The 27,203-nt window shown below is 40.3% G+C and overlaps 2 protein-coding genes across 2 annotated transcripts; one reads left to right on the forward strand and one right to left on the reverse strand.

Annotated features, from left to right (window-relative positions):
- Positions 1-9,048: 9,048 nt before the first annotated feature.
- On the reverse strand, positions 9,049-20,562 carry ccne1 (cyclin E1). Its single transcript, XM_077564432.1, has 12 exons — positions 19,388-20,562; positions 18,884-18,934; positions 18,609-18,702; positions 18,401-18,463; positions 16,522-16,700; positions 15,059-15,194; positions 14,754-14,900; positions 12,455-12,550; positions 12,222-12,356; positions 12,015-12,126; positions 11,177-11,334; positions 9,049-10,108 (listed from the first exon to the last, which is right to left on the reverse strand). Exons 2-12 carry the CDS (start codon positions 18,895-18,897, stop codon positions 9,929-9,931), a joined length of 1,314 nt encoding a protein of 437 aa, XP_077420558.1. The 5' UTR covers positions 18,898-18,934; positions 19,388-20,562; the 3' UTR covers positions 9,049-9,928.
- Positions 20,563-20,830: 268 nt separating this feature from the next.
- LOC144050820 (uncharacterized protein F13E9.13, mitochondrial) lies at positions 20,831-24,079 on the forward strand. Its single transcript, XM_077564433.1, has 6 exons — positions 20,831-20,930; positions 21,056-21,138; positions 22,376-22,556; positions 22,648-22,798; positions 23,615-23,742; positions 23,824-24,079. Exons 1-6 carry the CDS (start codon positions 20,858-20,860, stop codon positions 24,024-24,026), a joined length of 819 nt encoding a protein of 272 aa, XP_077420559.1. The 5' UTR covers positions 20,831-20,857; the 3' UTR covers positions 24,027-24,079.
- Positions 24,080-27,203: the final 3,124 nt, after the last annotated feature.

A 27,203-nucleotide genomic window follows, 5' to 3' on the forward strand; every position in this document is an offset into this window, starting at 1 on the left:
CATAATCATATAAATCGCCAGCATGTAAATATTTGATTGCAGCCATCAAACTTTCAATCACAGTTTTTTTTTTTTTTAAATGACAAAAAGTGAGTCGCCCCCCCTCGAGTTGCCAAATCCAAAACGGTTTGTTGTGTTGTGGCTGAACGCAAACGAGCTCGCCACTTTTCCCACCGCCTCGTCAAAACACACGCTGGCCGTCGCTCACGTGCATCAGTCCAAATGTGAGCGCCTCCATCTTGCCATCTTTGCCTCCCCCTTGGCCCCGCCCCCTCTCGACCGCCCAACCAACCCTCCCGCCCGCCCGCTCGCTATCTCTCCGTGCGTCCAATCACACGGCAGTCAGTCCCTCTCAATAAAACAAATTAACTGATTAGACGTTTTAATCTCACTTGTCTTTGACCTTGTAGAATATATTAGTGTCGAAGAGCGCAAGGCAGGCAGCTGCTTTACTTCGACTTTTTTTTTAATGTTTTTTTTTTTTTTTACAGGCACAGACAGGACCAGCTAACAGGTTGAGGAGGATTAAAAGACGACGGGGAAAACTTTCGTGCTCCAGTCAGAATTTGACGGGTGGACACGCGGTACTGTTCATTCACAGATTAAAAAAAAAATAAAAAATAAAAAACTGTCTGGTACTTATATTTGTGTGCTTTATGTAAAATAGTTGAGTATAATAATACTCATAACTCAATTGTTAATGCATAAATAAGTTGAAATGTAAACTTTGAGAAAGAGTCGTGTCTTGTGGAGCGAGCGATGTGCCCCTAATTCATGCTCATTTTTATATTTACATCCAATTAAAGTTATCATTACAATAAACGGACTCATCTCGACTTTGAGCACAGCCGTCGTCACGGAGTGTGCAAGGCCCAACGCTTAAAATAAAAAAAGCACCCAGCATTAAATTTGTCTGACAATTAGCACTGAAGCTGGCGGAGACGGTTTCCATGGCAACGGCCAGACACAACCCCCCCCCCCCCCCCAAGTCATATACAATCATATCTGCGGTTGTATATTTTTGATTATGCAAAGGTCAAGCCTCGACAGCCTCATAAGTCAGCCGGCTCGTTCACGCTTACATGATCACAAAAGATTTTTCTCAGGATGAATGCCAGGTTCGAACCGCGACCTCACAGCTGTGAGGCGGATGTCTTAACCGCTCACTACCGGGCCATCTTATTCTATTGAAGCGCTTTAAAAAAAACAAAAAAAAAAAAGCTGAACAAATAATGATTCCTCAACCACGCTTCGCATGTTGGGTGCCCAAAGGGTGTGAAAGGCATTGAAAGATTCACACAAAGCATTTCATGTCACAAGCTGAGAAAACATCACCAAACAAAAACATTTAATAAAAGAACTTTCACTTTTGGTCTTTATCTTTTATTTGGTTTGTTTGTTTGGACCTATTGCCATTCTCTCTGTTTTCGCTTCTTTCCCCTGGCATTGGGAGCGCGTGTCCCAAAAGGTCTGGGTGTACTAAACAAGGACCAATAGCACCTCCTGCTGATGCAAACGTGGTACTGCAGCAAGAGAAGCAGGAGGAGAAAAAACATGTTTGAATGGCTTTTACGAAAGCCGTTTAGGAGATAAGTAGCACTTACAGTTGCGGAAAGAAACCCTAAGAGCAGTTTGTCGGCATAAGCCATTAAACACTATTATAAAGTTGGAATCTAATGAGAATTAAAGTTTTTTTTTGTCCGTTTTTTGGGGGAGGGACAACAGTTGGTTTATGTATACCTGTTTAAGGATGAAGTATTAATAGAAGGAAAAATTTATATATATATATATATATATATATATTAAAGTATTACTATACTTATATTTTACAAAGGAAAAAAATATTTTTGAGAAAGCATTTTTCTTCAAAAAACTAAATCATGTGAAAAAAATGAGGAAAAAAGTGTCATGTGTTTTTTTTTTCAAGAAAAGGCTCACAATCTTAGAAGAACATAAAGTCATATAATATAAAGGTATTCAATGATGCATTTTTGCCTACAATTTTAACGTTACAGTAATCTAATGTCACGACCATTATTTTAAACTGATGCTATGACTGCCCAAAAAACATACATTAACCTTAAAATAGTCAAACTTTTTTTCCCCAAAGTAAAATTGTAAAATAAAATAAAGTAAAAAAAAAAATCATTATTATTATTATTATTATTATTATTTTTTAATCTGACAGTTCTTTTAAGATTTTGACATATATATGGAACAGTCGGAAATGTGTTGCAATGGTGAATTCAATGGCGAACACCATGTAAAAAAAAAAAAAAAAAAAAAGCCACTCCGTTTCCACCGGAGCCCTGCGGCCAGTCAGTGTCGCTCACATGATGTTTCTTAGTAACACGTATGTGGAAGTAATTATTTTGCCTTTAAAAGCTCGTGTTGTTGTTTCACCATTTGAGTTGTCACAAGAGCAACAACTACCAAAGTGACTCTTTTCTCCGCTTTGCTGCATTTTTGCTGAAACGGACCACGCCGGTGGTTAAAAAGCGGAAAGAGCTACAACCAATCTAAAGGACGTGGAATTGTATTGGACGGACGGACGGATAAACAAAGGTAGGTAGAGGAAAAGCCACTTTTTGAAAAGGAGGTGCAAGTGTGGTCTGATAATAGAGATCGTCCATCGTGCGTTCATCGGCGCCACCTCGAGTATCAGCCTTTTAAACGCCCCCCATTAGAGGGCGGCTCCAATCAAGTGGATCAATGAGGCCCGCGATCATGACGACAACGCCGGGTCCAACTGGACCACTCAACAACACAACATAGGAGGACGGAATATAATATATAATTAATATAATAAAATATTTGATCCCACCTCTAATCAATACCAAAAAATATGCATATCAATCTCTGCCCCAAATCGAATTGGTACTGATAACAATATCTGATGATATCCGTACTTTTTTCCTCCAGAATATAAACTGATAACGATAATGAGTATCCTATCCCAGCGGTAATTGCAATTGATAACCACACCATGTAGGGCAGTATCAACATTTTGCACCCCACAATGATACTGATGAACCACGGCGATATCGTTTTAGTGATATTTTGAATTAATGCTATTATTGACAACAATATCATGTTCCATAACAATACCGTACCATGTGTGGCCATTCATATTTTGCTTAACCCCGAATGGATAATCTGATATTTGTAGTTTGTCCCACCCGAACAGATACTGAGAGTTTAACAGAACCAAGCCCTTATCGATCGTGGAAATGAGTGGAAAAGCCGTTCATGAGGATATCAATATTTTGTCCCGCCCCGAATCGATTGTGAATTGAGGATGAGGACGCTTGCTGCGGGGGCGCAAACACAAAATTGAAGAGCGACTTTGTCTAAGTTGAACTTGATCCTTTTGTCTTTGTGAGAATATCAAATATTCATCTGGCATAATCACGAGCCCATTGAATTATTAATGGCGTGTGTATTCAAGGCATCGCTTGTAAATATTTCCTGACACTTGCCACTCCGATCCCAGCGTGACTAACTCATAAACTCTGACGCAACAAAGTACTCAGAACTACATATTGTTATGATGATTATTTTTAGTACTATTGCTACATTTTAAGATCTCCTCACTTTTTAAATTCCAGCAATGAAGAAGTCATGAAATACACACTTGCAAGTTCACACAAAACATTCCCGTTCAATAACAGCAATGGCCGAATAGCTTATCGCTAGTGTTGCGGTAGCGTAGCTCACAATCGCACAACACGCTAGCAATTTCGACCACATTGAAGAGCTAATAGAATAGCATTAGTAGCTGATACTAGTCTCTAGTATCACACTTGTAAAGCAGTATTCTAGTAGCATAGCTCTAGTATTGCATACTAGCCGATACTAGAGCTATGCTAAAAATAATAAGGCATTGGTTTAAAAACCTACAGTACTCTTGACATGTTCAGGTACACAAAGTAAAAACCCTGCCACAGTTTGGCTTTAGCCCCTCGTGCTAGCTAGCTAGCTAGCTCCTTAGCTAGCTCCCCAGGTGCTTGTTTAACCTGCTCGGGAGCTAGCTAGCTAGCACGAGGGGCTAAAGCCAAACTGTGGCAGGGTTTTTACTTTCTGGACCTGGATTTGCCATCTCTGCGCATTAGCATTAGCATTAGCTAGCAGCATAGCTTTAGTATCACTGATAGGGTGGCCACTTCCATAAGGTCAAAAAGGAGGACATATTTCAAAAGATTAGCAAGTGTTCCTTTTTACGGCCTCGCTGTTTCGCTGATTTTTTTTGTGTGCAATTTTGCATGCATTTTTTTTTTTTACAATAATGTGCCTATTTTATAAAATAAAATTTTATAAATTTATGAAGGTTTGAACATTGAAAATGTTTCAACAAGAGCAAAATGTGAGAAAATGTAAATGCCTCGATGAGAAAAGTGTACAAACTGTGCGGTGAGGGCTTTTAGAGCCTTAAAACATTTATAATAAATGTAAAACAAAGCTATAACTACTTTGCTTGATTTCATTTATTATATAATTGAATAACGTTAGCTGGTAGCACAGAAGCAGTACTGCAAATCGCACGAGCAAGTTCAACGACAATGAACTAGTAGCGCAGCAAAAGCTAGTAGGATAGAAGGAACGCTGAAAAACACATGAGCAAGTGCAAAGACATGAATGTACTTGTAAGCAAAGCCGTAGCCAGCGGAATAGCAAAGTATTGCAAAACACGAGCAAGTTCAATGTCAAAGGAGCTCGTATTGCATTCGGGCTACACGATATTGGGAAAATATAAAAAATAAAAAATCATTTTTTTACTGGCAATGTTCAGTGCAAAACATTGCGGTGTGCAAACTACCAGCATAATTATTTCAGTTTTGACAATTTAAAATCGCTTCTGTTGAGCACACAGATACAGTAATGAGGTCTAGTAATATTTAAACATACTTGTAGCGTACTAGTAGTACAAGTTGATAGTCCTGCCTGATAATTAGTGTCACGTCCATGCCAAGTTTTGCATTCATGTGCTGCATGTTAGTATGAAGGCAGCTGACGTTCATTAAAGCTTAAAGCAAGCACATTTGGCCTCGCGCGTGTGCGTGCGTGCGTGCTTTCCAGGAAGACCGATCAATAAACAGGCACGACGACATCTGAATCCATATTTACATACAAAGGAAAGGAGGCGGGGCTTCATCTCCTTCAAGTCACATCATTTCGACACCATACTGTAGACAGGCAGACATTACGAGGAAGTGAAGCGACCAATGAAAATGCTAAAGACGTTAGCATGTGTGGGCCGCAGTCACATTTATCGTGACAATCACATGATGTGAATACAGTAACGTGGTCGCCATGGCAGCCAGGATGCATTGAAGCGTTGACGCCATTTCATGCAATGTAGATCATTATGGATCCGAGGATGGGGGGGGGGGGGGGTCACAGCAGTTGTCCATCCTCACTAATACATAAATGTGTGTGTGTGTTGGGGGGTTGGGGATGTGACAGGCAGGCGATGATCCAAGACATCATTAAGCACGCCGCTCAATTGCCATCTCCAGCGTCATGGCAACAGGCGCAGTGAGGAGAGCACGTCAAGACAATAAGAGGCGGGTAGAGGTTGGGGGGGTTCGGGCGGGGTTCAACACATCGCCACTGATCGATGTGTGTGTGTTTTCTTTCTTTATTTCGTTAGTTCTAATGGCACAATATTTACGACTTTAAAGAGTTGTAAGGCCATATAATAACAACATTACAATTATATGAGAATAAAGTCAAAATGTTACCGTACAGTTTTGTTTTCAGAAAATTTCCTAAATTTGAATCTGAAACTTAAAATACTGGAAAGTAGGAGTATTAACTCCTAATTTTGAAGGGAGAAAAATGTATTTATTCTACAACTAAAAGAAACATGCCTTTTCTCATTTACATTGTTTTTCTGGATAAAATAGCACTTTTATGAGTCTGTATTTGTTTGAGAACGTCTTTAATCTCATTAAAATAAATTGGAATTTTTTATTTATTTATTTATTATTATTATTTATTTATTTATTTATTTTTTATAATCATAATCTCACAAGAATAAAGTCTTTCTTTATGTAAAAAGTCATTAAAAAGTCAGACTCAAGAATAAATTCAAGAAAAATGTCATGTACTGTATCGGAAGTTCTAATCAATTATTTACGGAAAAAAATCATAATCTCTCAAGAATTGATTTGCATTGAGGAAAAAAAAGTTGTAATCTTCCTAGTCATTTAAAAAAAAATGTTATGGGAAAAAGTTTTATTTCAAGAACAAACAAAGTAGAAATGTTTTTTTAAGGCAATATTTCAAGGACAAAAAAAGTCATTTATTGAAAAAATCTCAAAAGAAAGTCATTTATCAGAGAAAAAAAAGTTTACTCACGACTAACTTCCAATCTTGAGAATAAAGTCTTCAATAAAAGTCATTAATGATTAAAACAAAAAAAAAAAGTAATCGATCACAATCTCTGGTTTTGGTTCAAGAAAAAAAGTAATTTATTGGAAAAAAGTTGGAATCTTACAAGGATAAAATCTTCATTGTGTTTTCAGCTTCAGCAGAATTGCCGACGAAATCCTTCCTCAATTTATTATCTTAAGTTCTATTCTTTTCACTTCCTGCGCAAAACGTCCGTGTCAGCATTGCTAGCCTCCTGCTACGCTAAACGGTGCCGCGAGCCCACTGCTTTCGACAAAGACGGTGCCAGAAGTTGCACAAAAGAGCCGAGGCACTTCCTGGTGGCTAATCGATGCCTTGAAAGCAATCTTGTCGGGAAATCGTCAGGACGGGCGAGGCGAAGGCGACCTGCCGACGTGCGCGTGACTTAAGCGCTCGCCGCCGCGTCAATAAGGATTACACTCGGCTGCCTTTTATCTCGGCAAACACGCTCGCTTCCTTTCTGCGCGGGGACAATCCACGTCTTTCTGTCTGCTGTTGGCTAAATCGCAAAGAAAAAAACGAAACAGAAAATAAAAACAGCAATTCCATAAATGCATCCCAATCCCGAAAGATCCAATCTGCTATTTTTGACTGGAGCCGAGCAAGGCAAATCTTTGGCTGTCAAAACACACTTCGTACCTTTTGTTACCACTCTTAAGTACAACATACGCACACACACACACACAGCGTATGCAAAGCAGCACACAAAAGAGAAACACAATTGCATCCCCAAAAAGATGAGCGCCAAAGAATATGAAAGTCAGCATATTCCCATCATGCAACATCATCAGAAAAAGCCTCAAAAGCAATCAAAATTTAAAGAATAAGAAAGAACGAAAAAAGAAAAACATTTGACGATGAGAATACAGATTTTGTCAAAGAAAAAAAAAATGAGATTAAAATTGAAGAAAATGTATTGATTAAAAAAAACTTTTCTTCAAGAATAAAAACAAGTTCTATTCATTCTGGAGAGAAAAAAGGCATAGAGCAATCCTATAAGAATAGGATAGAAGAAGAAAAAAGTGAAAAAGGCAATCTTATGAGAACATCGTCACAATCCTACAAAAATTGAACCTTATGTGGAAAATGTCCTATCGTTTTCCAAGAATAAAAGTGGGAGGGATCCTGAAGAAATATAAGAATGTGATATTTCATCAAGGAATAAAAGTCCTACTGAGCCTGAAAAGAAGACAGTTTTATGAGAATGTCGTCAGAAATTTGTGAGAAAAACAGGATTTTTTTTTTTTCAGGAAAGATGTTGGACGTATCCTGAAACAAGATGAGAATGTGTTTTTTCTTTATGAAGTGTCGACAGAGACATGAGATAAAAATGGGAAAAAAATCTGAAAAATCTTATGCTAATTTCATAAAATGATGACTTTACTCTCTGAATATGAATTTATTGCCATGATTTTTTTTTTCATAATTTTTTTTTACTTTTGGGGCAATAAAGTTAAAAAGTCGATGTGAGCACCAGATTTTTTTTCTTCAATCTGATAAAAGCGAAGACACGAGCAAGAAGGCCACGTCAGCATCTTTGTCACCATAAAAAGCCTAAAAAAATGATACATTATCAAAGAAAATGCCGACATTTGACTGGTTTTGAGGTCACAAAACAGCAGCGCACCTCTTTGTTGCCTAAATGACTTTTTTTATTTTTCCCCCGGTCGGGAATTCAATAATGCGCCGCCACTGTCAAGATGCGGCGCATTAATGAAACAATCTATGATGAATGCATTCCAAACACACAACAAAGTCGGACGCTAATGGGAGCGTGCAAGTGCGCAAATCAATTATGAGCAAGAGCCATGACAAAGATGGAGGCCGCGAATAGACACAGTCAAATATTTCTTTATGTTTAGATCATGTCAATCTACGTGTTCATGTATTCCTTATTTCAAATAGAGGTGGTGGTACAACTCAATGTCGGCAAATTTTAAGTAGAAAGTTCAAGTCCTAATTTACCATTTATTTTGTGACATTATTAATAAACTTTTTTCAGAGCTATTTAAGCCAATTATTTTCTAAATGATTTATAAATTACTTTATGATCATTGCTGTATATTTTATTATTTTTGTTATGATTGTACTCGCATGAGAAAAGAAAGTCTGTCTGCAATGCACTCAGTGGCCAAAAGAGGGCGCCAGAGTTGCTTTTCTGCAGACAACCACCAATTTGAAGCTGGCGTCAATGTTGTTGAGGCTAAACAGTGGACCCCACATCGGGTTGCATATTTATGACTCCCCCCCCCCCCCCCCCTTTATTTGTACATTTGAGACCTTTTGTTTTGTTTTGCAAAGTCGTTTTTAACATTAGTCATGGTGTAACAATGAAAAATACACTAAAAGTTGTTTTAGATTGAATTTGTAATTTGACAAGAATAAGGTTGCATGTTTTTGAGGGGGGTAAAATGAACTTGGTTAAACTGTCGTTGTCATGCATTTTTATATTTTCAAGAATAAAGTTAGATATAGTTTTAGATAACCTATATACATTTTACATTGAATTCTTAGTGTAGTATAGGTTTTGGGGGAGGGACTTATTTGAGCTAAAAAATAAATAAAACAACACCGATTAGATTAAAATTGTAATCTTAAGAGAATAAAGTCATAGATGTTTAAGAAAAAGATGGGCATTTTCCAGTTCAGTTTTAATAGTTACATTTTCACACAAAAATATTTGAGTATTGTGCATTTTTAGATCAATCATAAATATTTGAGATGAAATCATAATCTTACAAGAGTTCCATCCATCCATTATGTGGCATACCTTTTGAGATTAGAGTCGTAATATTAAAAATAAAAAAATAATAACAAATATTTCCCACAAGTTGACATTGCAAGCACCAGACCAGCATCTTGAGAACATCTTTAATGAAAAATATGTAGCAGCATTTGATTAAAAAAAAAAAAAGAAAAAAAAAGTCACAGACATTTTTGGGTGTTGGTTAGGTTAAGGGTGTAAAGCAAAAAAGCTTCTTGTTAAATTCAATCTATATACACCCACTCACTCACTCACTCACACAAAGAGTCGGGATCTTAAAGGTGACATTTCCTGTTGAACCTCCTTTCTGTGAATCTTCCAGTCTCTCTGTTGCAACATGCTAGCGTCAGACTGCGACACCACAAAGCCCAACATCCAACTTTTCACCAGTTGTGTCATTGAGCTTCTGAAGCTCGACCCGCTCGGCTCATTCGGTAGCCAAGTCAATGGTCCCGCCCATGAAATCGGCACACACACACACACACACACACACACACACACACACACACACACACACACACGCGTACGATGCAAAGCCCGACTGTGTAGCAGCACGGAGTCTCCAGACTCCAGGATCAGTACATGGGCCCGTTATGTTCGCTCTCTCTTTAAAAGACGCTTGTGTTAAATAAAAGATGTCCTGTGACTGGCACTTGAGGATGAAACAGTCCAAAAAAAACACACACAAAAATTGGCGTCTTGTCCCAAACGGTTCCTTAAAAATGAGAAATTCCATCCAAAAAGTTGATTCTAGGGCGCCAGCGTCCATTCGGCCGCACGCATCCTGGGTCGCACTTGCAGCTTGGCGGCGGCCGCGCTGGGCTTTCCGTCCGTCTTCTCGCTGCTGAGAGGCGGCGTGAGGACGCCGGACGGCAGCTGGCAGCTGCGGTGACGCTCCAGGTCCGCGTCCTGGTAGGACGACGCCTTCTCCTGAGCCGCAACAGCACACGGGACGCGTGAACCCGGGCGTCGGCCAAATGGGGGGGCGGGAGGTCATTCATTGATAATCGGGGAGGAGTGGGGGGGTCGTTTTGTTATGTTTTATATACAGCCGAGGGCGTCGAATTAGACCGGGAGACCTAATGGCACGTGAGCTTCCTCTACTGGTAGGTCAAAGAATTACATAATCAAACTGCATCATATAAGAGTGGTGTTGTTTTTTTTAATCCAGTACTCAATATTTGTTCGTTGCAGCTGAATTTCACTTTTAAGAAGTTCAATATGTTTGTATTTTTGGTACAATTGATATTGAATGTTTATATTGCTTGTACTTCCCAAAATCCGCACTTCACTTCATGAGAGCCCAAAAAGGGCACGTTTGTTCAACCATGAAAAAAAAAAAAAAGGATTCATCAAAAAGCGCCAGACATTTTCAACACTTTAGATAATGTCAATCAGTTATACAAAAAACACTCACCAAAAATATAAATTTGTGGAAAAAAATAAGAAATGTATCAAAATTGTGACGTCAGCAGTTTGGGTTCGACACCAGCGATCTCTGAAAACATGAAGTCCATTTGAAGAGAAAAGAGCTTTTTTGCTTTCCTCAATGGGCTTCCATCGTGTTCATGTTCTGACTTCAAGTACTTTTGTCACTTGAGTTGTATTCAAGCGTGACAAGGTCCACTCACGCATGTATTTTAATGTTGGTCATGACCGCAGTGGTTTTTTTTATGAGATGGTTCCGAGTGTGAAAAAGTTTGAGGGAGAAAAAAAAGAATGTGGAAATTGGGGCGTTATATTGTCAGTCATTTATCAAATAAAACATTTTACTCAAGCATGTCTATATACAGAAAGGTCAGAAAGAACTTAGAATTTTGCAATAGTCTCTTACTTATTTATATTATTTCATTCGTTTGTTTTATTTTGTCTCCAGCTGACAATCTCACCGCTGTTCGCACGCATGCGTATCTTAAGCTATTTTTATGACTTACGGTGCAGAACAATAACGACTATTCTTGCTGCTGCTCACAGTCTAGGAAGCGGAGGTGTACTTACCAGCCACATCAGATAGGGGGCGTGCGTCTGTATGTTGTGCATGTCTTCGGCGGCGATGCCGTCGAAGGTCTTCATGGGCGAGCCGCCCGACTCCCGCAGCGCCGTGGCGAACGGCACCATCCACCGCACGCACTCTTCCAGCTCCGCCCTCTTCAACGCTACGCAAACAAAACAGCGGCGCTGAGTCGGGTTCATTTGGTCAATGAAAACTCAACAAAAATAATTTTGTCAAGGCACATTTTTCAATCCCGTCTCTGCCAATCTGTCACGTGACACACAGCGACCAATCTGCAGATAGCGAGTGCAACATGTGCAAACACATGGGACAGACGGGAGGTGGATTCACCGTGAAAAGTAAAAAAAATACAATTGAAATAAAGTCAATTATAGTCATAACGGAACAATCTAATGACTATAACGTTCCAACAATGTTAATGCGACCGCCAACGAATGCCGGCTGATTTACTTGCTCACCGCCACAGTAGCCACTTGTTGATCTACTGCGATTGTTTGTCAAGTTGTTTTTCATCAAAAAGATGAGAACATTTGATGTGAAATAAGTTTTAGATCCCAAATGCTCAACATAATCTGCTGAGAAGAAAAAAATATGGGTTTTAAATGATTCTCAGGACTAAAACGATGACCAATAAAATGATGTTTTCTTGGACTACAACGCTAGATTTATAGTCGACTAAAAATGAACTGAAGAAAATCGGGACGAGGTTGACGAAGATAAAAACTAACCAGTGAGGCTGCATTTGTAAATGTGGATTACAATTAAGACCAGCGTTTAGCAAACTAGCGAGGCGTGGCTAAGGACGAGGGTTTTCAAGCCTACCCGACACGTTCTCGACCAGCTCCAGAGACGAGAAATGGAAGAGGGCGGAGGCGGCCAGGACGCCGTTGGAGAACTCCAGGCAGCGCATGTCGAGCATGCACACGTCCAGAAGCTGCACACGCAAAACACAACAACAACAACAACATGAGGGACGGACTCGCTTAGCCGGAACAATCTACAATATATCGCAAAAAGTAGCGGCCGAACCTCGGCGATGTGAGCAAAGGTGGCCTGCGGGTATTTGGGGATGAGCAGCTGGTCCGACTCGTTGAGGTAGGCCACCTGCATGTAGACGTTGAGCCAGGAAACCGGCGTCTGCGGGCTCAGACCCCACTTCAGGTCCTGACCATGACCGGCGCAAAAACGTAAATAAACATCGGCGGATGGATCACAACATGGCCGCCCCGCGACGCGACGCTCCGCGACGCCCCGCCCCTCACCTTCATGATGATGATCTCCATGCTGAGGATCTCGTCCTCGGTGCAGGCCTCGTCCGTCACGTAGGCAAACTGGTGCACTTTGGGGGGGTACATCTCCTGCCGCAGCAAAGTCAGGACAGACATCTTCATCATCATCACAGACATCTTCATCATCGAGACACGTCACACGCCAGTCAGCTGCCGCTAATCGACATCTCCTCAAATATTACGATAACATCGAGTTGCGCAACAAGTTGCATTCGGAGTTTCAGCGACACAAGCAGCATCAGTGACAGAAGCGTCAGCCGGCGTATTTTTCTTGTTGTCGAGGCTTTGCAGCGGAAAGCACTCGCAGGAAAAGCAAACCCTGCACCGAAAAAGGTGGGCATCTGTCAACGACGGGACGACGGAAGCGACGGAAGCGCCCACCCCTGGACAGTTCAAGTCGTAGTAAAAGTAGAAAAGGCTAGCAACAGTACACTAATGCAAAAAGTACAGTACAGAATAAGAAGGCATATTACAAATAGTAGAATAAGATGAAATACGAGTCAAAAAGTATCAGAAGTAGGAGTAAGTGTAAAAGTACAAAATGTACAACAAACAGCAGCATTATGTTAGGTTGTGATGCAAGAAATAGTAGTTTAAGGAGAAGAATAAGTAGTAGTCGTAAGAAGATAAGCGGTTGTGGTACAACTACTAGTAACAGTCGTTTAAGGATAGGAATAAGCACTAGTCAGAGTATTACAAGTAGTGGCAGCAAAAGTAATAGAGTAAGTATCGATAGCAGTACATGTAGACGACGAAATGGAAGGAGAGTACAAAAAGTAGAAGTCAAATAGGTATGAGAACAAGTAGGAGTAATGTGAGAAGAAGAAGTCCTAACATTACGAGTAGCAGGAAAAGTAGCAGAAAAAGTAGCAATAGAAGAATAAGACAAATGGTAGCATACAAAATACCGTTTTTGCACGACCATAAGGTCGCACTTAAAAGTCCTCAATTTTGTCAAAAATGGATGGCGCACATTTTGTGTGCACCGAGTTCCAAGATCTGTAAATGTTCGCCAAGTGCCCACTTGACCGTCTGTGTGGGACATTTCTGCCAACAGACGGTGGGAAAGTGCCCACATCTTGCTTAAAGGCGGGAAAGCCGGCCCTGCTTGTGGACTGGCAGGCATGAGAACCTGAAACACTCAATTGAAAGATGATGCGAGTCTATTGGGTTCTCATGCCTGACAGTCCTCAACCAGGGCCGGCTTTCCTGTATATAAAGATACAAGACGACGTCACGGTGCTTAAAAAAACAGAAAGAATTCAAAAATAAAAATAAAATGGAACTGCTAGACTAGAGCGAGTTACGCCACAGATTGTGAACGCATGCGTGGGCTAAACGTGTCTGCTTGCACTCATTCAAGTTTCGCAATCATTTCTGAGCAGGGATGTGATTTGACCAAAGTGAAATTATCTGAAAATTTAGCCGAGGGTCTGGGGGCCGCTGGCACCCAGCTAGCCCCCCGGAGCTCATGGGTTTTCTGTGTTTTTAAGTACTTTCAATGCACTCACATGACAAAGAAATAGACAAAACAACAGCATAAATTTTCAATGTATATTGAACTATCCCATATAAAATGGCAGTTTTAGTCAACTCAAAATCAGTCACATTCAAAAACATTGGACTGCCTTTGCTTTTAAAAACTATCACTGAGAATATCATCATATCTAACTAATGTGATTACTAAGTTAACACATAAATAATGTTGAAGAGTTCAAATTTCATGAACAAATAATTGTATCATGACCAAATGAAAAGTAACTCATATTAGAGCATACCACAAATGTCTTTGTTATAGCAGAAGATGTTATCTGTCATGTGCATACACAATGAACTACTAAAAAATAAAAATAAAAATCGATTTTTTTTTTTGGGGGGGGATAAAAAAAGCGGAATTCCGCGAATTAGCGGAAAAATCACATCCCTGTCTGAGGAGCCGCACGCCGACGAGATTGACTCTCACCCTTGGATTTGTGGATGAGGCTTGATCGAGTGTCACGTAAATACTTTGTTAAATACTTCCAGTACAAGCAAACTCCGTTTTACTCCGCTGCCTTTCCAAAAACGTACGCTAGCAAGTGAAAAGCGTGCTACAATGTTTTGAGCTAGCGTACGTTTAAGCGCGCCTGCGCCCAATAACGCGGTGCGCCTTATGCTCGTGAAAATACGCTACGTGAACGCGCAAGTTTAGCCCGTGTCACGCGATGACTATGAAACGACGATGACGACCGCTCGTGTCTCGTGCAAGTTGAAGACGCGGCGGCGCGCGCACCTCCACTTTTGCTGCGATGAAGAGGCAGCTGATGCCGATGAGCTGCAGAGTGGACTTGAAGACGTTGGTCTGCGTGGCCATGAAGCGGTCAAAGTAGTCCTGCGCCAGGTGGTACGTCTCGCGGTGGAGCTTGTACACTTCGCTCACCTCAAGAGCCACAAAACAAAACATCGGGAAAAACTCAGAACTTTTTTCTCTCATTTCCTGAAAGCGGGTGCAACAAAAAGAACGCTCGACGTTAAGCAAAGTGTGTTGCCGCGTCGATAGATTTTGTTTTGGGTTGACGAGGCCACGCCCACACTCACCTCCATGAGCCAGTCGAGAAGGACGGCTCTCATCTTGGGCTGAAGGTGCGGATGTTTGACCATCATGTTGACGTTGCGCGTGTACGTCTTGTCCTTGGCCAGCATGTTGCTCCACACCACGTCTTTGCTGGCCCAGCTGAACGCAAGCACGCGCAACAAAACGTCACTTGCGGTAGTCGGAGTTGGAAAAGAAGCAGGAGTAGGAATAGTAACACCAAGTCAAAAATCGGAAAAAGAAAACAGTAGTAGTACAAATTGTAATGGTATAAGAAGTAGTAGTAGATTTCTAATAGGTTTTAAGTGAACTAATGAGTACACACAAAATAAAAAAAAAGAGAGCAATGATGATGACATGTCGAATCGGTAAAATTACCGAATGAACACTACTGAGCTCGCAAGAGAGAGAAAAAAAAAAGGTATAAGAAGCACTGATATATGAAGTAGTAGTGGTGAAAAAAGTAGTAGTGCAAGTAATACAAGTAGCGACATTGTTTCAGTAGCAGCAGCAGGAGGAGGAAGACAAGACCACTAATGGTAGCAAAGTGTAAGATTTAGTTTAGGTAGCAGTATGAGAATCAGCAAACATAGGAAGTAGAAATAAATAGTATTAGCATGAATGCTAGTTTAAGTTCACTAGTAGTAGTATAAGAGGAAATGCACATTTTAAAAGTTGTAGTGCAAGCAGTGGTTTAATAAGTCGTACAAGTAAGAGTATAAAAAGTATGAGTCATAGTATAAGATGTATAAATAGGTACAAAAAGAACTAATAATAGTAAAACAATTCAGCAATATTCGTAGTTAGGGGTGGGAATCTTTGAATGTCTCACGATTCGATTCTGAATCGATTAATACCTATTCTGATTCAGAATGATTGGATTGACAATAAGTTTTGCTTCAATTTATAGATGTTCAATGAATCGTCGTGATCTACTCCAATCCGACTCGCTAATGCTAATTAGTGCTCTACTCGCGCCACTTTTATCACTCAAAAGAACGGCTGCACGCTGCAAAAAAAACAACTTTTATTGGAATAACTTGATCGTGACTTTTTCCTTCTACTCTCTAATGTGGCTACAACTTAACAGTTGATCAGACTGCGGGGATCCACACTGCCCCCAAGTGGCCAGATCGAGTACAACATGAACAGCGCTCCCAATAAAGGCACACACAAACAAAGGGAAGACAGTATGAAATAATTGAAATAAAATCGATTTTGGGTCATTGAAAATCGATTCTGAGTTGTTCTAAATGAGAATTGTGATTCTTATGAGAATCAATTTTTTTGCACACCCCCATTAGTAGTCCAAGTTATTCCTACTTTACTACTAATTCTACTCCTTGTACGAGTAATAAGTACTGTACAAAGAACTTGCACACAATTCCTACTTAAACGACTTCTTCCACTACGTGCACGTGTACGTGTGTGTGTGTGTGTGTGTGTGCGCGCGACGTTGCGTACTGACCAGAGCGCAGGCAACGGTGCGCAATGAACGGGGGTCGCCAAGACGTTGGTGAAGTTGTAGTGCGGGAAGCCGACATTGATCAACGTGATCTGCTGCTGACGCTCGTCCTGGCGCTCAAGCGTGGACGTCCAGCGCTGAGGACTCGTGTACGTGCCCTCCTCCTCGGACCGCCACGTCGCCTTCATGGACACAACGGAGAAATTAAGACCTTGAAACGCTTTCATTATATAGAATGGTTTCCACAATCAGACCTCTGCGTTAAGAAAAAAAAAATCGTAATTTTTTTGTAGTGTGTGTGGATAAAGATATTCTTGTCCCAGACGCCATTTTGTGTCAATGCCAGAAGTTTGCGGAAAATTTAATTGGCGTGCACATTAAATGATTTGTTAACAAATACTTTTTAGCTTAATAGCACAATTACCTAATTCATTTTTGACTTGCTATCACAACAGCAACAAAATACACCAAAGTACTAAAAAAAAACAATTTCTTCACACACGTGTGTACATTTTCAGTCATCAGTTTTACTAATCCGCAAAAGTTTAATTGAGGCAAATAGACTTGTTTTTGGGGGAAAAAAATCCCAATGACAGCCAATTATGCTACTAGGCTAACATTTTGCTATTAGCAGCTAACATAATCAATTGCAGTGCAGCTCTGATGTTAAACGACTTGCAATTCCTAAGTTGTCAACCCAGTTTCTTAAAGTTCTGAAGTTCACAGTGAAATATGTCAGACTTCCTCTCGATTGTCTGACGTGTCGCAATCGATTTCTCAGTACAAGTTCCAGACTTTGAGCAACATTCAGATTTTCTTAGTTGGAGGACTTTATAGTTCTGGGACCGAAAAGTAAAGATCAAATGCAAAATCAAATACTATTAGCTTGTTACTTAAAAAAAATACACTTTTGCTGTTTGGATATCTGCGTGTTATCCATACAAACGTGAAGCTAATCATGGTCAGCGGTGGGGGTGTGGCCTAGTAGCTTGCGATTCCATCTGTATCACGATTCCATTTGATACCGATTAAACCCGATACGAATCTATAAGTCAATTATTGCAATTTTTTTTTTTACTCAAATTTAGAAAATACTCATCAGTTAACTTGTACATGTACACAAGATTTGTATGAAAATCTACTTCGGGCTTGTAACTGTGGTCCACAAAATTAAACAAAGTTTAAACAGCAATGAAATCAAATTTTATGGCTTAATGCTCCAGAAATATAACATTCTTCCATGCTTAAAATGTGAAGCCTAATTCTAATTAAGACATTTTGTTGAATATTTCCATCAAAAATTGAGCTTTAAAAATCGATTTGGCTGCATAATGAATCGATACGAGAATTGTGCGCTGTAATATTTTGCCGAATCGATTTTTTTAACACCCCTAGTCAGCCGCCATGTTTTTCAGAAGTTGTCAATGATATCTTATTTTAAACAACTTAGCTTTAAAAAAAAAAAAAAAAAAAACTAGACAAACTATTCAGAAATAATTCCATCACAACTTTCCTACTTTAATTAATACTGTGATGTATATTGTTAACCCCGAGTGAATTCAATTTATGAGAGTATAAATGTTAGGCCATCCCCCTCGCTAACATTTAAGGCTATAAACAATGCTGAAATGATATTTCTGAAAGTACACCGTTAAAGGTTTGATGATACCAGTTTGACCCTGGAATTAATGATTCCAACATGAATGGAGCTGTGAGGTAAACATGAAAGAAAATGGGGAAGTCAATTTAGTGTCTGATGATCTGTTTTGCATTGCAATACATTTGTTGAGTCGGACCCGCGACTTTTTTTCGAATCTTTGATCCTATCCAGCAGTCTTCCAAGAAGATGTGAGAAATACTCGGTCAGGTTTTCAAGTTTTACCTCACAGTCTCGCTGCTTCTTCCTGGTCATCTCTGCCGTGTCCTCATCCACGTCGTGTAAATACTGAAGTCAAAAAGTTCCACGTTAGTTAGACATTCCATGCGTGAAGTGTTGCTAAGTTTTCTTCTCCAGATCGAGAAAGAGAAAGAGGGGGAGAGAGAGAGAGGGAGAGAGAAAGAGGGAGAGAGAGAGAGAGAGCTCAGCTCACAATGGCAACATCTGCTTTCCTCTTCCTCGGCCTGGCCGTCTTCACGTTGGCCGCCCCGATAGCAACACACTCGGCTTCTTGTTCGGCTTCTTCCCTGGGAAACAAGTCAAATGAGCACAGAAGAGCACAAAGTTGTCAGTAAAGTGCGAATTGGACGTCGCGCTGGCGAGCTCAAACAAACGAGAATAAGGTGCTTTAGCCGCAAGCTAACTAGCTGAGGAGGCTAAACTTTGGCGCTGACGAGGAGTGCAAAGAGCGGGCAAATGAGCACTCACCGACTTCCCAGCATTCTCGTCACAAGGCTGCCTCGCTTGTGGGGAGTAAACCTGCGAGGAAGAAATGTTTTAAAGTGACTTTTAGGGGTCTTAAGCAAGGGCAGGAGCACATTCCCAACCCCCACGCTCAGCTGACAAAGCCCAACTCGTCCTGGCGGGCACACGGCAACATTTAGAGTCGCCAAAAGTGACCAAAAACGACACATATGCTCGCCAAAATCAACATCGAGTCAGAAAACACGACAGGCTACCCGCTGAAAGGTGCTTTTTGTGTATTTGTCCTGGTAACATGTTCATTTTCTTTCACAAACTTTGGACATCTGGCTCGATTCATCATCATGGCCGACGCAGCTGTTCGGGGAATTTGTTGCAAAAAATGACACCAAAACCAACTCAAAACGCTTTAAAATAACAGATTAAGCACCAAAATGCACTACGATGGCATGCATTTGTCGTTAAAATGTATAAATCAGGCAGTGAGTCGGATTAGTTCGTTGTACTCGCCTCAAGATGCTCCTTGAAGTTCATTCGCGGTCACAATCAATATCGATCATCAAATCGATGAAGGAGGTGGCGGATGTCTTCCGTCGTCTCGGGGGAGCTCCTCGTGTGCGTGGTGGCAGCAGGCCGACGGCGGGTCGCAATGAGCGGGGAAGCAGGCGGGCGCGCCTCGGTCACGTCAAGTGGGGAGGAGGCGATTTAACTTGGCGCTCAAATTTGTTCTTCTCCGCCTCCCGACGACTTTCTTCCGCCTCGGAACCCGCCACCGCGTCGCTCAACCAGCGGCAAACGGACACTTTCGCTCGGGGAGAGTGTTCAAAAAGCGCGTCGAGTGGCTTCCAAACTTAAGTTTGGTGGAATTTTGACCGGTAAAAGCAGGGAGGCGTGACGGCCGGGTGACAGCTGCGTGGGCGGGGCTTGAGAGGCGGAAGTAGCCGGCACCGCGTGGCTAGTCTGTCGGATGTAAACAAAGCCTCGAGTCCACACACTTTCGGTGCCGATTAAGCCAAAAACGACCGTTCTGTGGCTTACAAGCGCAGCAGAGTGACTCGGTGACTCCCGGGGAAGACTGTGGCTCGCTGTCACGCCGGTCGCGATGGTTCTTTCACGGCTTTAGAGCTAAGTTTGATGACGTTAGCTCGCGGGTTTTTCCGCCATGGCGCTCATTTGTGCAGCGGGTTGCCAGATACAGCGCGTATCCCCCACTTTTTGCAGAACTGATGCCAATAGCACCTTCGTTGCTGAATTTAGACTAAATTAGCAACTATTTAAACTACCATAATTTTTTCCCAAATACTTTTAAAAATGCGTGTGCAACTTTTAGCAAAAGTGAGAGAGTACAGTACACACATATTTCCACTCTAAAACAGAAATATATACTGCTAGCTAATGACAATACTTGTTTGACACAATGGGCTGGTCGCTACTCAACATCAGGTCAGTCCATTCAGGCCAAACATGGCCCACCATTTTTTTGTTTATTTTTTTCAAATAAGCCCCAATTAATATATAATTTCTAATACAGACAGCCATCATTTAACAAAACACAGATTTCAGACTACTGTTCAACAACATAGGATGACTTTTAGACCAGTAGAGAATGTGTGCCATATTACAAAATTGATCAGACCTAAAATAAACAACAACAAAACAGTTTGGCCTCTGGTTACACGCACCAGGGGGCCTCTCCATCTCAAATTCCTGATACTGTTGGCTATCGGGAAGTTTGGGAAACAGTACGGCAGTCCGTTCCCGGATGTAAAGCTCGTGCATCAATTTCCCCCGTTTGGGTGCGTGGCCACGGGCGCCAAGAAATATCTTTCTCATGAGGACAAGTGCTCTAGAAAAATCTGTGCTAAATGGATGTCAATACCTTGTCAGCGGACTTTTGGACACCCACGTGATGATTGACTTTAAAAAAAATAAAGTTGTTCTTTGCTCCCTGGTTGCTACACAGAGCACAAAGTGATAAACATGAAGTGGTTGGACCTCTTTGGACACCTAAAATGTGTCGTTATTGGAATGATCCACGTTAAAGCTTTACCAGGTAACACTTATCTATTTCATTACTTTAGTGTACCTACATTACATTTGCTACCCTGAAACAGAAAATTTGGATTTACATTATTTTCCATGGGAAAACAAATGATGTGAAACGGTTGCGTTTGACAGGCTCGCCACTTGGATGCATGAAAATGTCCCAAATCATTGAAAAGGCCTGCAGGGAGGCCAGCATCTACCACGACGCAGGCCTGGTAAGTTGCAGAATGCTCACCATCAAAAACTCGCAAACTGTCTACTCATCTTCGTCACTCAGAGCGAGGACAAGTCACACGCGGGGCTCCTCAAGGCGCTTTTCTTGGTACACTTCAGTTCAGCAACTCCATTCTGCCTAGAGTTCAGAACATGGAAAAGTCTCACCACACATCAGAACATGATTTATCACCCTTACACTGGTGAAACAAACCCATCTAAAGTGGGTATAAAAAGTCTACACACCCCTGTTGAAATGCCAATTTTTTACTGTTACAAATCAGACAATAGTAGCTCATCACAAAACCTTGGAATTACTGGTAATCAAAAGCACTTTTAATAGTGGCAGGTGTCTTGTGACTCCCTTATAAAATGTCAGATTTGCGAGAAAAAAACTCTGAAACTTTTGAGCAATACATGTAGCATATTACTCGGATGTTTTTTGCCAAGACTTTTCGGTCGTGCTTTCAAATAAGGAAATAGTAATGGCTTCTTTGAGCATATTATGTTAAGCATTCACACTTTGAAGCATTGGGTTGGCTTTGGCTTTGCGAAGGTTCACACCCTGAGGAGCAACTGTTTTAGTTCATTTGTTAAAATAAATATTTACTTTTACATTTATGTTTCCAGAATTATTATTTACACATTCATACATTTTGGTATTTTTTTTTGTACAAGTATCTAAGTTGATGTGACGAATCTGCTGCTCTCCGTCATTCGCTTGCATTTACCTCAAGTATGCTAGCTTCTGATTGGTTAGTGTTAAGTCAGCGAATCAGGAAGTGTTGTCGCTCTAGCTGCCGTGTTGGACGAGTAAAGTTTCAATTAAGAATGAATCCGTCTCCATCCTGCCTTTTCATTTTATAAACAGTGTCCCGTTAACCACCAACGAATCCTCACGTTAGACTATAGCTATACTACGTGTATTTCTCGTTAGTTTCTGAGGTTTTTTTTCTTTTTTCTCTGAATATTGCCCCCGCCCACTAAAAACATACATCGTTATACGTGGCCCTAATACGCTGTCATATTTACTGCCCTTTTAGGAAAGTTATTTTTTATTTCAGGTGACTTGTACAGATTTTGATTCACATTAATAGTGCACTGAATATAGTTGATCATTTTAGTATTCTTTTACCTTTTTGTTAATCCCGCGTATTCCATGTTGATTTTTATATTTGAATCCAATCTTGCTTTGCATGTCACAACTTGTTTTTAATAATGATGCATTTGCGTGTGTAGGATGCTGTAATGGTTGAGAATATGCACGACGTCCCGTACTCGCTGTCGCCGGGCCCTGAGGTGATCGCATGCATGACGTCCGTGTGCACGGCGGTGAGGGACGTCTGTCCGTCCATCCCCGTCGGCGTACAGATCCTGTCGGCCGCCAACCAGCAGGCGCTCGCCGTCGCTCTCGCGTCAGGTGATCTCACTCGCTTGCTCAATTCTTGGAAAATGTGTTGGATCTTCGAGGTTCCGGTGTGCTGATGCGTCTTCCTTTTTTATGTCGTCAGGCGCCCACTTCATCCGGGCGGAGGGCTTCGTGTTTTCCCACGTGGCTGACGAGGGTTTGGTCAACGCTTGTGCCGGAGAACTTCTGAGGTACCGAAAGAGCATCGGAGCCGAGGACATCCTCGTCCTCGCGGACATCAAGAAGAAGCACAGGTATCTCCTTTTTACGTGACATTATGCGTGAATACAGAAACAGCACTTGTCTAGATGCACAATGACACTTTCCAGAAAGAATAACAAAGGGGGGAAACCGTAAATCAATAAAAGTCAATAGATAACATTTTAAAAATTAGTACATGAAAATGGATACAAATAAACAAAAAAATAAAAATGCATACATATTTAAAAAAAACAAAAACATTTAATAACAAATAAATCAAAATAGATAATACACATTATCATAAAAAGAAACAACAAATAATAAATTGTAAAAATAAAATCATTAAGAATGACAAAATTATCATTTAAAAAATAGATACCAATTCAACAATATTATTTTAATGCCTAAAAAAATAATGTATACATAACTACAAATGTATTCATTCCTAGCTATAAATAAACTATTAAATAGTATATAAACTAGTAAATAAAAATAGTGCTCTTAAAATAAATGACTAATAATTTTAAAACATAAAAAAAATCCAATCATTCAAAAAAAAAAAGTACTTTGAAACCTTAACCACTTAAAATTAAAATAGAACTAAATTCCTAAAAAATGAAAATATGAAAGTAATAGCAAAAAGCAAAATTTGCAAATGAAAACAGACTCAAATTAAAAACCAAAAAACGAATGAAAAAGTAGTAGCTAATAGCTATCTATCTAGCAAAGTAATAAATATAATTAAAACACACATGATGATAAAATACAAAAATTACTATCAGAAGGAAATAACCCCATAATTGCGCATGTATAAATAAACAAATGAAAACAAATGCCGATTTTGTGTGCGTGGTGTCATGTGGCTGCAGTTCTCATGCTCTGACATCGGACCTGAGCGTGGCGGAGACGGCTCGGGCTGCCCAATTCTTCCTGTCGGACGGACTCATCCTGACCGGGACGTCCACGGGAGCCCAGGCCGACCCCAAAGAACTCAGCGGTGCGTCCACGCCGCCTCCATTTTGTCCTCTCCGTGCACGGCGAGTCCAACTTCCTGTTCTGTGCTCGTCGTCCCACTCAGAGGTAAGGCGGGCGGTGAGCCTCCCGGTTCTGGTGGGTTCCGGCGTGACTCACGCCAACGTGGATCGCTACCTTGACGCCAGCGGCCTCATCGTGGGCTCGCATTTCAAGGACGGCGGCTTGTGGAGCAACGAGCTGAACACAAAATTGGTCGACAACTTCATGACAAAGATGAGACGGCTCAGCGGAAGCGCAGCACAATGAGGTCGAATGCCGACTCGAATGCGGACCTCAATAAATTTGCTCTCGCCAGTGTCGATTTATTTGAGTTTTTGAAGACGCGGGAAGTGATTTTGGCTTACTTACGTTCAAATTCTTCATTCTAACATAACATTATGGATACATTTTACCTGGCAGAGTAGTGTTAATGAAACATACTTATTACTTTTATTTGAGTATATTTAAGAAGAAATACTACTTTTATTCTGGTATGTAAAGCTTTTATTTTGATCTATTCATGATTGCTTGTGCTTTCATGATGTGTTTGTGCTGAAAGTGAAGCCACTTTTGCTGTTTTCTCAATGGCTTCAAATAACTTGTACGGGTTGATATGAGTGGCGCCATCATCTTTTTGCAACCCGGAAGTACGTATGAGCACAAGACTCCTTTTTGTGCTCTGAGATTCAAGCTGCAGTACTTCCTATCGGCCAAAAGATGGCGCTACACACTAAAGCAATACACCAAGCTACCTCATTGACGGGCTCATATTTTAGATTGTATCGGTTCATTTACATGAGCAAGTATTCTAAACATATTTTAAGAACAAATCCCATACGAAATACATATTATATTTAAAAAACACACACATTTACAATACATTTTTGGTGACTGTTTATTTTGTTTTTCTATAGCAAAGTATCAATGAATATAGTCATTTCCTGTTACAAAAGTAAAAACATGGTTCTATTTATATAATTGAGTTTTTTTTTTTTTTGCCTTTTTTATGTAGGCATCTATCATTAAATAATTTAACTATGGCTATGTGAGAAGGCAAAAATACAAAACGCTACCCATTTCAATCATTTTGAATGTTTTAATTCAAATCCTTATCTAATAGTATATTACTTTTTTGTTGTAATAATGTATGTAAATGTAATACCAGAATGGCATATTGGCAATTGTTTTTTTTTGTTTTTTTTAAACACAATTTTTTTTTTAAGTGAAAAAGCCAAATGCTTATGTAAGAAAAACACACACAAAAAATAAAAAAAAAATAAAAAATATATATATATATATATATATATATATATATTACTAAGTGTTCTATCTTGGAGACATCGTTCCGAAAACCTGCTATAATATTTGACCTCGTGCATTCGTCTATTTCCTGCAATTGTGTGTGTGTGTGTTAAGGGAGATGGATGGCATGTGTGCGTGCGTGTGGTGTCTGGTCTAATTGTAAAGTATTAGTTACATTAGAGTGCAGCCGGTGATTAATGGAACTTATTTGGGAGGACGAGCTGTGTGTGTGCGTGCGTGTGTGTGCGTGCGTGTGTGTGTTGTGTCGTTGATGGTGACAAAAGCTGAAAAAATGTTGATTTTGTTTGTTAGAAAGTGACAATAGATTTGACTTTGGGTTTGCTTTTGACCTGATCCTGACTGGAAACCCGAACCCAATGATTTGAGAGCCCAATCAGAACAACCAGAGGCATTTTTTTTTCAAATGCTTTGCATTGCTTGGAAGCCTAATTTGATGCTTTCATGCAAATGTAAAACGCTAACCCCACTTTGAAACTTTCATCCCGTGTTCAATCTGTCATTTGAAACCTTGACCCCGCTTTGAAAATCTAAGAAAGGCCAGAAAGCCAAATCCTGGTTTTGAATCCATTTGTAACCTCAGTGATGAGAAAGCCTCATTTGAAACTCAGAGAATTTAAAACACTTCAACTCCTCTTGACGTTATTTAAAACTCTTTGACTGCCAGACGTTTTGAGAAAAGGGATGCCGTGGGTGCCAGCCGATTTGAAGCATTTTGACTGATCTTTCAAGGTCCATAGAAAATTATGTGTTTGGACTATGGGAACACACATACTGCCAAAACAAGATTGGACTCTCATCTTCCATCAGAAAAAAAAAGTTTGTTTCTACCTTATTCCGTTTTTGAGTAATCAACAATAGAAAATGGTTAGTTTCACCTGTTTTGAAAAAAAACGTATTTTAACGTCTTTGGCACTCCTCCATAGGATTTTACGAAACGTTATTTAACGTTTTTGGCAGTCAAAGAGTTAAAACTCGTAGCAGACCCTCATTTGAAATATTTACCTTGAAAGTGTGATTTTGAAACCTCAACCATGGCTTGAAATCTTCCATGTTTTGTGAAACTCGAATTAGGAAGACTACTCATTTTTTTTTTTTTAAACAAGTTTGAAACTCGAACCCAAGATTGAAACCTTAATCCTGGCTTCAAACTTCACACTTTCAAACATTTTCTAAGACTCGGATCCTAATTTAAAACGTGTCAAACAAGTGTAAAAAGAAGTGAAGCACTGCAAACAGATAAGAACAAAAACAACATTTTCTTCCAGTTGGACAAAATCATTCTTCCTAAAATTTTTATAACGTGTAAAGTTCCTTTGCTTTTTTTTTTAAACGTAGAGTTTGCAAAGAGCTGATTGGCTAATACTTAAGGACAAAGCTGCTTATTGGCTAATAGTGTGAGAGTGCGTGTGTTTGCTGAATAAAAATGCATATGAATTAATAATTAGTGGACGGATGGTTTAGCACATTTAATTGCTTACACCTTCTGTTTGCGTGTGTGTGTTTGTGTGCGTGTGTGTGCGTGTGTGTGTCCACACTTCAACAATATTCCGGAAACAGTCCAGCATTTTGCTTCCGGAAGAGATTCATTTGATTACAAAGTTAAAAAAAAAGTGATTTTACATGTGGACACGCACACACACACACTTAAAGTAAGATATACGCGCACACACACACACACACACACAAAGCAAGTGTGTGTTTGTGGCTTGGGTCCAAGCAGTGCGTGTGTTTAAAAGTCGTTTGATGCCAACGTCACCATCTGTTGACGCTTTACTGTAACTTCCTTTCACACACGACCACACACACGCACCTGCACAAAAGTCTATTTTTAGCTTGCGCACCGTGCGTGATCTCAACCCGATGTATCCCCAGTGAAAATTTCAATATGATAAAGGCAGCAAAAAACCAACAGAAAACAATTTTTAATATGTAAGATTTACATATTTATTTAACATCAGTTTTATAAATGGGACACAATAACGCACAACAAAGAGAGAATATCAAACTAGCAAGGCGGCAGTACATAAAAAAAAAAAGAAAAGAAGAAGACGTCTGCCTTGACAGCCATTGTGTGGACAGTTTAGAGCGCCTCGTTGTTGCAGTGAGGAAACGCCCCGCGGC

This window comes from Vanacampus margaritifer, chromosome 4 (assembly GCF_051991255.1).
Source record: "Vanacampus margaritifer isolate UIUO_Vmar chromosome 4, RoL_Vmar_1.0, whole genome shotgun sequence".
Classification (NCBI taxonomy): domain Eukaryota; kingdom Metazoa; phylum Chordata; class Actinopteri; order Syngnathiformes; family Syngnathidae; genus Vanacampus; species Vanacampus margaritifer.

What these genes read in the sequence shown, in the direction of transcription:
- ccne1 (XM_077564432.1), bottom strand. An exon ending in TTCTCGACTGGCTCATGGAG is followed by an intron (nt 14,901 to 15,058) that starts GTGAGTGTGGGC and finishes GTGGCTCTTGAG; the next exon opens with GTGAGCGAAGTGTACAAGCT. An exon ending in TCATCGCAGCAAAAGTGGAG is followed by an intron (nt 12,551 to 14,753) that starts GTGCGCGCGCCG and finishes TTGCTGCGGCAG; the next exon opens with GAGATGTACCCCCCCAAAGT.
- LOC144050820 (XM_077564433.1), top strand. Translation starts at nt 20,858, where the DNA reads ATGAAGTGGTTGGACCTCTTTGGACACCTAAAATGTGTCGTTATTGGA. An exon ending in CCACGTTAAAGCTTTACCAG is followed by an intron (nt 20,931 to 21,055) that starts GTAACACTTATC and finishes TGCGTTTGACAG; the next exon opens with GCTCGCCACTTGGATGCATG. An exon ending in CGCCGTCGCTCTCGCGTCAG is followed by an intron (nt 22,557 to 22,647) that starts GTGATCTCACTC and finishes TTATGTCGTCAG; the next exon opens with GCGCCCACTTCATCCGGGCG.